General features: G+C 37.7%; 1 protein-coding gene and 1 non-coding gene across 3 annotated transcripts in view; one reads left to right on the forward strand and one right to left on the reverse strand.

The window, feature by feature from the left end:
- TXNL1 (thioredoxin like 1) overlaps positions 1 to 11,303 on the reverse strand; it is a 32,706-nt gene extending 21,403 nt beyond the window's left edge. Inside the window, exons 1-2 of one of the 2 annotated variants that reach the window (XM_002920257.4) lie at positions 11,001 to 11,302; positions 497 to 593 (exon numbers count right to left, since the gene is read on the reverse strand). In XM_002920257.4, the coding sequence (XP_002920303.1) occupies positions 497 to 593; positions 11,001 to 11,098 (195 nt within the window). In that variant the 5' untranslated portion in view covers positions 11,099 to 11,302. Of the gene's footprint in view, positions 1 to 496; positions 594 to 11,000 lie in introns of both variants that reach the window. The other variant, XM_034642536.1, reaches the window with a different exon arrangement.
- LOC117796248 lies at positions 8,685 to 8,789 on the forward strand. Its single transcript, XR_004620613.1, has one exon. It is a non-coding gene; the product is annotated as a U6 spliceosomal RNA (small nuclear RNA).
- Positions 11,304 to 11,760: the final 457 nt, after the last annotated feature.

The following is an 11,760-nucleotide window of genomic DNA, read 5'->3' on the forward strand; positions in this document are numbered from 1 at the left end:
CACAGAAGTGTCACAGAGCCATTCCAACTAAGTCATAAGGGCGATCTCCCCACAACACTGTGGTTCAATCGACAGTATGCAGCTTTGAAGCTAAGATCACAATCTCATCAATTCAAATCAAACTATAACCAAGAATTCTCTGCCATGGCTTTCAAATCAAACAATGCCTCAGTAGTAAAAGATACTATTCTTCATTTGCAAAAGATAAATAAAAAAATGCTAAAAAAAAAAAAAAGTACTTCTACGTGACTGACTTAGTTGAACAGCTTTTTAGTTTTACATCAGAAAGATATTAACAAGCCCAGAAGCAATTAATATTGGACTACCCTTCTTAACTAATATAGCCACAAAGACATTTGTAATAATTCATGTCCATATAACATTTCCCCACCTTCAAAGAAGTACTATGTGCATAAAGAGAAACAAATGAAGGATGATAACAATGTTGAGTTTCAAACCAATGTAATTTTTTTTTTAAAGGTCTCCTTTCCCTTACCTGACACTGATGTACATCAACTTCCAAGAAAACTGCCTGTGGATACTTATTACTCATAGAACTGAATGCTGGGGCAATCCTTAAACATGGTCCACACCTATGAGAAAAGTAAAATACATGCTTGGTAAACACAAAGAGAAAAACAAAAAACCCCACCAAAAACAATATTAATTTATACTCTAAAGAATTTGTTAATTAAAATATGAAATTAAAGAAAATGATCATCCTAGCTTTAGTCTTTCTAGTCTTTTCCACTAGATTATTTAGATGCACTTGCATCAATACCACATTGTCTTAATGACTACAGATTTATATTAAGTTTTTAAGTCTAATACTGTTAAGTATTCTGGCTTTGTTCTCACTAAGAGAAATTAAAGATGGTAATATAAGGAGGAATATACAAATGCTTATAAATTGGAAAACTCAACAGTATCAAGACATCAATTCTCCCAAATTTGATCTTTAGAGTCAATGTAAAATCCCAGTAGGTTTTCTTGCAGAAGTTAATAAGTTTAAATTCTAAAATTTATAGGGAAATACCAAAGATAACCCAAGCCATTTTGAGGTTCAAAGCTGAGAAAATTACATTATTGAATATTAATATCAATCACAAAGCTTTATAAATTAAGAGTGTACAGTATTGGTACAAGAATAAACAAACTGACCAATGTAAAAGAACAGGTCCAGAAACAAACCCATCCTACACAGAGTAACCTGATTTATCAAACATTTGACACAGCAGAGCAGTGGGGAAACGATGGTCTTTTCAATAAGCAGTGCTATGTCAACTGGATACTCACATGGGAAGATAAATGAATCTTGGCCCCTATACCCCACACCACACACAAAACCATGGATACTCACATGGGAAGATAAATGAATCTTGGCCCCTATACCCCACACCATACACAAAACCAATTCCAGATGGATTACAGATCTAAATGTGAAATGTAAAACAGTAACAATTTTAAGAAAAAATACAAAGTTTACTTTCAAAACTTTGGAGTAAGCAAAGATTTCTTAAAACACAAAAACACCAAAGAAAAAAGGAAATAATTGATATACTGGAATATACTTGATAAACTGGAAAACATTAAGTCCTTTTGTTTAATAAGATACCACGTAGAGAATGAAAAGACCCCAAAAAGTGGTAAAAAAAAAAATCTGTAAACACATCGAAAGGCTTACACTGCTAATATGTAAAGAATTCCTACAAATCAGCAGGAACAAGACCGACACCCAAAAGGAAAATGGGTCAACTCTTAAACCGGTACATGTTATCCTAACAGTCGAAAAATATGAAAAGTTACCTCACGTCATTAGTCACTAGGGAAGCCTGGGAAATGCAGATTAAAACTAGTCCCACCAAAATAGCTAAAACAAAAAAGAATAACCAAGAACACTCATTTCACAATACATATAACAAAGCTCAAGAATGTGGAGCAACTGAACTGTTCGCGACTGTGCAAACTTAGGGATATAACCACTTTAGGGGTAGAGAAAAGAAACTGGCAGTATCTGCTACACAAAGATCTATGCCTACCTGATGAGCATGTCTGAAGTATGTAAACACAGAAATGTCTACATGTTTGCCTTAGGGCATTTGAAAAAATACTGGTAGTAGTAATATTTCTAATAACCAAAAGTGGAGACTACTCAAATTCCTATCAACACAGAATGAGTAAATTAATTGCACTCATGCTGTGGAATACTATACAACAATGAAAATGACTGATGTAAAACATCATGCAAAAACATGGATTAACCTCACAAATAATACTGAGAAGAGTAGTACATTATATGATTCCATCTATGCACAGTTCAAATATAGGCAAAACAAATCAATGGTACTATAAATCAGGACAAAGTTTACCTTTCTGAGAGCTAAAGACAGGATGGGGCCATGAGAGAGACTTCAAAAGGCTAGTTTAGTTATGCTCTATTTGTCCAGAAGCTGATTACATGGGCATGTATTTTCAGTTTATGAATGTTAATTAAGCTATACATTTATAATTGTGTATTATGTTGTATTTCAATAAAAATTTAGAGAAAAACCTTGGCAATAGCAGACAGGAGCACAAGGAAAAGCAAATTCTGAAGCACAAAATGTTCAAACTCACAAATGTTCACCCTCAAGCTGCAATTGCCTCTCCAGTCTTAAAATTTTAATCGGTGTATTCATCCCATGCCATCCTTAAGCCTCACACCAAAAAAGCTAAGATAATATGCAATTAAGTTCTTTAATATTAAACCTGGTGCTTCTGAAAGTAGATTTTTGGATCTAACAATCCTCAAATAGGTCCTGAGACCAAATTATAAAGAAACAAACATTTACAGTCACTAAACCTATGTTTAGTTTAGCAAAACACTTCTAGTTATCAGTAAGTCTTAAACATTATGGATGGGAGTACCAACCGTTAGATCCATCCTGAAGGGCCATTAATCATTACCTGTCAATTTTAAATGAACACAACAATGAATTCAACAATCTTATTTCTATACATCCATCCTACCTTAATACTCATTTTCACAATATGTATAACAAAGTTCAATGCAATGTTTATAACAGTAAAAAAATTAGAAACAATCTAAATGGCAATCAATAGAAAAATAGTTTAAAATGTTATGACACATTCATAACAGGGGATACGGATAATTTATAAATGTGTATCGTTTAAAAGAAAACCAAGTCTCATAATAAAATTCTCTATTATACGTTATAAAGATGTGTATACATACACACATTAGGTGTGTCCCACAATAATCAGTTAATTACTTCTGCAAAGTAGGACTGGAAAAGGAAGAGAGTTTAGGGGAGACTTTTTAAATTATTCATACTTCTGTATTCTTTTTTTTTTTAGGATGAACAGGTACATTTATTTTAAAATATTAAATAACTTGAGACTAGAGAATTTAACATTAATTGCATTTAAACAAGTGTCCCAAATGAAGCACAGCTATTTATGCTACACCACAACATACTCACTCCTGAAAAAAAATCTCCCTTCTGCAAAAGCATGCATTCAAAATAACACATATGGGAAAAATCGGACTGAGGCAAATCGTTTAAACCGATACAACTTTGTAAAAATAACCCTAAGAAAAAACAGTAACGTACTCAGGAAATACTTGGACCATCGGGCAGGTGGCTCAGACCTAGAGACTACTTCAGGGAATATTTAAAATGAATAAAAACAATGGAAGTTTGCCTATTTCAGGTGCCATGACAATCCAGGTAGAAGCGGAGCTCTGAGCCATGGGGCTGCGGGAGGAAGTGCAAACCCGACAATGAGGCCCTCTAGGGAACAAGCGCCGGGTGCAAGTGCTCGTGTTAAACTGTAGTAACTCTCTTACAACAAACATGGAAGGGAGCTTGCCTATCTGGCTGAGGGTTTTTCTCCTTCCTGCTAAAGGTTCTAGTTCCATTTCTGTTCCTCACTACCTAGGAAAAATAGAATACGAACCAACACAACTTCCACATCATACTGACCACCATCACTCTATTCACCAGACATGTATAAGCTAACAAGTTTAAAAAAAACAAAAACATTTCTTGTAGCTAAAATAACTGTACTAAGACAACTGTTCCCTTTCAAACTTTACCCTTATCTAGATCCTCTGTTTAATTTTAGTTAGCCATCACAGGTTGTAACTTTAGTCAAAAATCAAAATAAGTCCTAGAACATAGAAGCACAAATAAACAAAGCAGCATACTTTCACGCTATAATCATTCAAATGAATTGATCAGTTATTTTAAGATGTTTGCCTGCTTAACGTGAGCATTTAAGAATAAACTTAAATTTCCATTATTAGCTGAGCTCATGAGCAAGTCCCCTGATTTCTCCATATAAAATGAGAAGGAACTAGACTCTCTAGCATCTTTCTCACATCTAAAGTATTATGCCCCAGGGACACCTGGGTGGCGCAGTCAGTTAAGTGTCCAGCTCTTGGTTTTGGCTCAGGTCATAATCTCAGGGTCATCAGACTGAGCCCCACGTCAGTCTCCACATTCAGCGCAGAGTCTGCTTGAGACTCTTTCTCCCTCACCCTCTGCCCCCACCCCCCTCCTCAAATAAATAAATCTTTAAAATACTATGGCCCAAACATGCCTGAATTTCAAATTTTTTTTTAAAGATTTTATTTATTTATTCGACAGAGATAGAGACAGTCAGTGAGAGAGGGAACACAAGCAGGGGGAGTGGGAGAGGAAGAAGCAGGTTCATAGCAGAGGAGCCCGATGTGGGGCTCGATCCCATACCGCCAGGATCACGCCCTGAGCCGAAGGCAGGCACTTAACCGCTGTGCCACCCAGGCGCCCCAAACATGCCTGAATTTCAGAACCACATTTTTCTCTTGTGCAACCCTTGATTCACAGCCCTTAAATAACATACTGTCACAGAGCCTCTGAACTTGTAAAAGTGACCAGAGATCATCTAGCCCAGAGGTTTAAAAAAGAAAAAAAAAGAGTTCTTTTTCTACCTCCGAACCTCTCTGACAGAAAAGTTACCTATTAAATCTAATGTATAAAACGGATATGTGAGAAGGATTCTGACTTATGCTTTTTGAGAAAAAGAACACAGCAGACAACTCTCTAGCTTTCCGCAATACATAAAGAACCAAACCCACAAAACTAAAACTTTAAAACTGACCTAACCTAATGCAATTATTGGTAAGTAAGAACTGAAGAGCAGAAAGGTTAACTGACCTGCCCAAGATCAGACACTCTAGTCAATGGCAGGGCCACAACAGAACAATTAACTCCTAATCCAATCCAATCCAAGATCAGCTTTCTTTGAAAGCACCAAGTTAGGTTCATAAGTACGATTTTTTGCTTACAGTCATAATATAAATACATCCTACTTTATGAACTTGCCGCTCTTCACTATTTGCTAAAGTAGTCAGTGCTCTGCTTTGAGCAATAACGTGTGTAAACACATTGCTGATAAATGGTAAGGAAAACGTATGTGCTTTCTGAAGAGACATTTTAAAAGTCTATTTTTCTGTAGGGCACAACTTTAAAGTAGGTAATGTCTAGATTAATTATATTTTAATTAGGGCAGGAATAATCATAATTGGTCCTATTAATAACACGAAATGGTTAGCATTCATTGAGCATTTACCGTATGTTATACGATTTACAAAACCCTTAAATTCATTTAAGCCCTACAATTCCTCATTTCAAAGTCAAGAACAATGAAGTATAGTGCTAGAATTTGATCACAAAACCCAACTCTTAACAGCTATTCCAAAAACCCCCAAACAGAGGCCTACACACTGCTTTTTGTTATTTCTAAATTAATTGCCAAGATTAAAACTATTTACACGCTCTTTTAAAAAATCCAAATAGATACCATTTTGTGACGTTCAAATCCAGGCAAAACTAATCTGTAGTGTTAGAATTCAATAATGAGGAGAAGAAAGTGTAGCAGCAAAAGAGGGGGGTAGATTCTTGATCTACCTGGTTAAAACTTATCAAAGTATGGGGGCGCCTGGGTGGCTCAGTCGTTAAGCGTCTGCCTTCGGCTCAGGGCGTGATCCCGGTGTTCTGGGATCGAGCCCCACAACAGGCTCCTTCACTGGAAGCCTGCTTCTTCCTCTCCCACTCCCCCCGCTTGTGTTTCCTCTCTCTCTGGCTGTCTCTATCTCTGTCAAATAAATAAATAAAATCTTTAAAATAAAAAAAAACTTATCAAAGTATATACAAATGATTTGTGTACATTTTTGCATACATGTCATACTTCAATTAAAATATACACTTTTAAGAAAAGTTCTCTATGTTCTCTGAGGCCTCACCATGCGCTAGTTTTCTTAAAGCTACCTACCTCTCTCATTATCTGCCTGGTCCCTATGGACTACTGAGGTTGCTATCTCTGTAATTCAGTCCGCAGCAATAGCGCACCATATAATTAATATCATATATATAAAAATATGTATGATGTGCTATTTGGACAAGCTACCATAACCATTAGAACTCAATATCCTAATATACACTAACATTCTTTCCAGGTGGTAACAGCAACACCCAACCAGATACAAAGTAGGAGCTGCTTTAACAAAACTGAATGTATGGTAAATACGTGTATAAAAATGATACATTCATAAATTCAAGATAAAAATCATTCATACTCCATATAATTTCACTTACATGTGGAATCTAAACAAATGCACAAATGAAAAAACCAGAAACAGACTCATATATACAGAAAACAAACTGGTGGTAGAGGGGAGGGGACTGGTGAAGGGACCAAGAGGTACAAACTTCAAGTTATAAAAAAAAAAAAGAAGTCATGGGGATGAAAAGTACAGCATACACAATATGGTCAATAACACTGTAATAACTATATATGGTGAAAGATGGTAACTATACTTTTCATGCTGAGCATTTTGTAAAGTATATAACTTAAATCACTATGTTGTACTCTGAAATTAATAAAATATTGTATGCCAAGTATACTTCAATTTAAAAAAATCACTCATACTAAGTTTTACTGCTTATAATCACTAAATGTATTTGAGTATATCTAAAATGAGTAACAGTTTGGAGATAACAGTTACAAAAACAACTTACCACAGTATATAATTCTGATAAATAATTTCACTCCCTAAACAATACTGTTAGGTTGCATGTTATTATTTCCATTTTACAGGTAGGGAAAAGAATGTGAGAGAGTGAACTGAACTGTCCTAAGTCATAAGATTAGTTTGCAAGCAGCTGTAACTAAATAATTCAAGGCAAAATTTATTTTAAAATGCAAGCTCTGTGCAATACAGAGATGAACTTGCATTTCCTTTCTACTTAGGCTGGGAAGAACAAGGACACCACTTTACAATGCAAACTGCATTCAGCAATGGGACCTTAAGTTACTTAACCTGTGACTCAACAACTTCATTTGTAAAATGGGGATAATTTCAAAGATTATTTTGAGTATTGAGTAAGTCAATATAAAGGTTTAAACAAGTCTCTTACAAAGGAAATAATATGTAAATGTTGACTGTTTTAATTGTTAAAAGAAAAAAAAAATACTGGAGAAGGGTGCCAAGACCATCCACTGGGGCAAAGACACTTTTTTCAACAAATGGTGCTGGGAAAACTGGGTATCGACATACAAAAGAATGAAGGTGGACCTTTACACCATATACAAAAATTAACTCAAAATGGGCAAAAGACCTAAACTTGAAAACTAAAGTCACAAAATTATTTAATGAAAACATAGGGGTTAAATCTTCATGACACTGGATTTGACAATGATTTCTGGGATATGACGCTAAAAGCACAAGCAACAAAAGATAAATCGGACTTCACCAAAATTTAAAGACTTGCGCATCAAAGTACACTATCAAGGAAGTGAAAGGAAACCAGTGGGAGAAAATATTTATAACTCATATATCAAATAAGGAATATCCAAAATATATAAAGAACTCCTACAACTCAGTAACAAAAAACCAAAGTCATTCAAAATGAGCTAAGGACTTGAAGAGACATTTCTCCAAGGAAGATAAATGAAGGAAATGCAAACCAAAACCACCAGACCACTTCACACCCATTTAGGATGGCTATGAAAATACAAAAAGTGTTGGCAGGTATGTGGAAAATTAGAACTCTCCTGCGCTGCTGGTGGGAATGCTGGTGCAAAATGGTGCAACCACATTCCACTCCCAGGTATATACCCGAAAGAAATGAAAGCAGGGACTCAAAGAAATCCTTGTACACCAACGCTGACATCAATATTACAATAGCCAAAAGGTGGAAACAACCCAAATGTCCATCAATAGATGAATAAGCAACATATGGTGTATACATACAATGAAATATTATTTAGCTTGAAAAAGGAAATTCTGACACATGCTGCAACATGGATAAACCTTGAAAACATGCTAACTGAAATAAGCCAGAAACCAAAGGACAAATATTATGTAATTCCACTTACATGAGGATCAAGAATAGGCAAATTCATAAAGACAGAAAGAAGTTACCAGGGGTGGGAGGCTGGGGGGTATTGGGAGTTTTTGTTTAATGGGTAGTTACTGGTTAATGCTTTTATCTGAGATAATGAAAAAAATTCTAGGAAATAGTGATGATGTTGGTACAATACTGTGAATGTACTTAATGCCACTGAATTATACATTTAAAAAGGGCTAAAATGGTAAATTTCATGTTACATATATTTTACTACAATTAAAAAACTGAGTGCTCGCTTTGGCAGCACATATTACTAAAACTGGAATGATACAGAGATTAGCATGGCCCCTATGCAAGGATGACATGCAAATTTGTGAAGCGTTCCATATTAAAAAAAAAACAACAAAAAACTGAAAATACTGGAGAGCCACTGAAGATTCTTAAACAGAACAGTGACAATCTGCATAACATTTTATTAAAATTAATAGGTTAGGTATAACATTGAAGTGGAAAAAAAGGAATAACACACTCAAAGAGAGTTGGAAAAGAAACAGCTGCTGGAGAAAACTATGTTCTTGGCCTAAAATGAGACCTTAACTTTGATCTAAGAGGTTTCCTACATGATCTACTGGATATAGTTGTTTGAGGGTCTTATACTGATGCCCAGTTACCCCAGCGGGATCACACTGACATAGTTTGTGTAGGAATACTAATGGACAAAATGTTAAAGAAATTAAGGCAAATATAATCTTACCAGATTTACAGATGTTATCTACAAACATGCTTTTGAACTTAAAAATTCTCTAAATTCCTTTTCTTTGCGCTCAGTTTTTCAAAAAAAAAAATTAAATTTTCATTGCATCAAAATACCTTTTTAAAAGTAAATAACACAGTGCTTTACCAATGTCTGCAATTGTTTACGGTTAAATGTTGCCTCATTGTTAATGGAAAAGTTTCCTTAATATCAAAGTTTCCCCACTTTCCTCACTTCAATTAATAAGTTATTTATCACTGTCTGTCATCTGTTCTGCTATGGTAAGGGAAAAAGAGTATTTTATTGGGGGATGAAAATCTATACACTCCCACAGGATAGAATTAGAAAAGTGAAATAAAAATGAGATTCATTGTTAAAATCATCTCTATTCCAACTTTGGCCGAGGTACTTAGCAAATGTACAGGTATCCCTCCATATTAAAAATACAGACATTACAAAATTGCGAAAGCTGGGAGGGCACATTTATAGAATTTTGACATTCCCTTTAGACGTGTCCTTAAAATAAAATTTTTATCTTCTTCAATTTAGTAAATGTGAAAGTCCACGTGTCAAACTGGTACTCTACGCCAACCTAGAAAATCCAATACACTGTTCCTTTTCAATTCTATGTAAGAGAGATTGGTGCAGGAATAAGTCCTTAATTGTTTTCATCTCTATCCGCATCCCCCAAGCACTAAAACTATCTAATCCTAATGCCACCACTTATACACTCAACATTTATTGAATCATATTCAATAGCCATCAATCACTTTTTACCCTGATTCAAAATACTGCCTTATGTTTATATAGTCACCTGGACAATTAAATGTGTTACATAAATAGTGATACCTATAGATTTCTCCAGGTTAGTTTAAGTGTAAATAACTCCAGGGGTTAAGATAAATCAAATGCAGACCTTTAATCCTTTCTAAATTAGAAGGCACTGACATACACAAGCGAAGGTCAGTAAATACAGTCGCTGAAATCTTGGTTTTGAAGGCCTAGTTCCAACATGTCACTCTCACACAGGTACACTGCACACTCAAAATAGAAAATCCACCTGCTCTGCGACCAATAAATTATGTTGAGATTTACCAAAGCCAGTTAAGCATCTTTCAAGATCCCTGTCCCCTTAAACCATCAAGTAAAAAATGGAGTCTATTTAGCCAAACCCGGATGTTTAGATATCTACATTGTATATATGCTCACTCTTAATTTCTGTGATCAGATCCAGTCGCAAACATAAGAGAGACTAAATTACAAAGTTACTAACCAAATGAATAACAAAACCATTAAAAAAATCAAAAAGCACCCGGACCCAACATTAATTTAAAATGCATTAAATGAGCCTAGGAACTAAACACTACGTGGATTAGTTGGATAGACCCATCTAAATTTTCTAAAGGTTTTAAATGCACGCAACGAAGAAAGCCAAAGTGTTCGGTAAATTAAGATTTTAGGATTTCTAAAATGCAAGTGACAGCTGGCTCCCCGAAACGAATGGGACAGGCGAAAGCAGGGGCGGCTGTAGGAAGACTCCCACAGACTAGAAGGAAGAAAAGTGGGCCACCCCCAAGTCCAGGGCTCGTCCAAGGATTCAGAAGGGACGGGAGGCGATCTCCTAGGCTAGGGAATGCGGATGGCCAGGCCTCCGTGCCCTCCAGAGACTCCCTTGTGCACAAACGGAGGCTCACACCCAAGAGCTGAGGCCTAACTGGGCAGCGGTCTGGGGCTGCGGCCAGCGCCGGACATTCCGGAGTAGGAGACCGCAAGGGAGTCGGGACCCGGAAAAAGTGAAGGGAAAGCAGGGACGGACACACAGGGCCCACAGGGCTCGCGCCGGGCCTCACCCTCGCATGGTGAACTTGACCACGGCGAGTCTGGAGCCCGCGCCGCTCAGCTCCGGCTGGAAATCTGGGTCGCTCCCGACCGGCTTCACTCCCACCATTCTCAGCCCGGCAGGGCGGCCGCGACGCCACCGGCTTCAAAACTGAAGACGACCCGGGAGAGGAAGGGGAGAGGCTCAGAAAGGCCGAGGCCTGAACACAGGAGGTGGCGACCGCGCCGTCTTCTCCGGGACTCTCAGTGCCGAGTCACGCCAGGGAGCGGAGCGGCCGAGGGGGTGGGGACGGGAAGGGGGAGGGGAGGGGAGAGCGAGGGAAGGAAAGCCGTGCGGCACCCAGCAGCCACCGCGCGACAGGGCCGCTGGCGCTTGCGCACGTTGGCGTCATTTCCGCGTCGTCCGTTTTGACTCCCACCGCCCAATCCTAAAACGCGACCCCTGGCTCCACCCTCGACTGAGGAACTCCTCTCCGGCTGGAGCGGCGCAGGCGCAGAAGAGTAGCAGTCACGAGCTCAGATGTGGTTTGCCGCTCTGACGTTCCTGTGTTCCTCCGAGCTTCCAAGACTCTTGTGTTCTACCCAGTTTCCTGGGGTGGGAAGGTCAAAATGGAGCCCCTTTTTCCTCGAGATTCGTGGCTAAGGTTTTAACCCCCTCTCCATGGAAGTGCTGGAGAAGTACTTTGTCTCATATTTGGGGCAGATCATCCCACTAGACAGACTTTCGGTACATTGATCTACGGATCTCATCATACAAGGGTGCTCTCCGTG

Source organism: Ailuropoda melanoleuca, chromosome 14 (genome assembly GCF_002007445.2).
Source record: "Ailuropoda melanoleuca isolate Jingjing chromosome 14, ASM200744v2, whole genome shotgun sequence".
Taxonomy (NCBI): domain Eukaryota; kingdom Metazoa; phylum Chordata; class Mammalia; order Carnivora; family Ursidae; genus Ailuropoda; species Ailuropoda melanoleuca.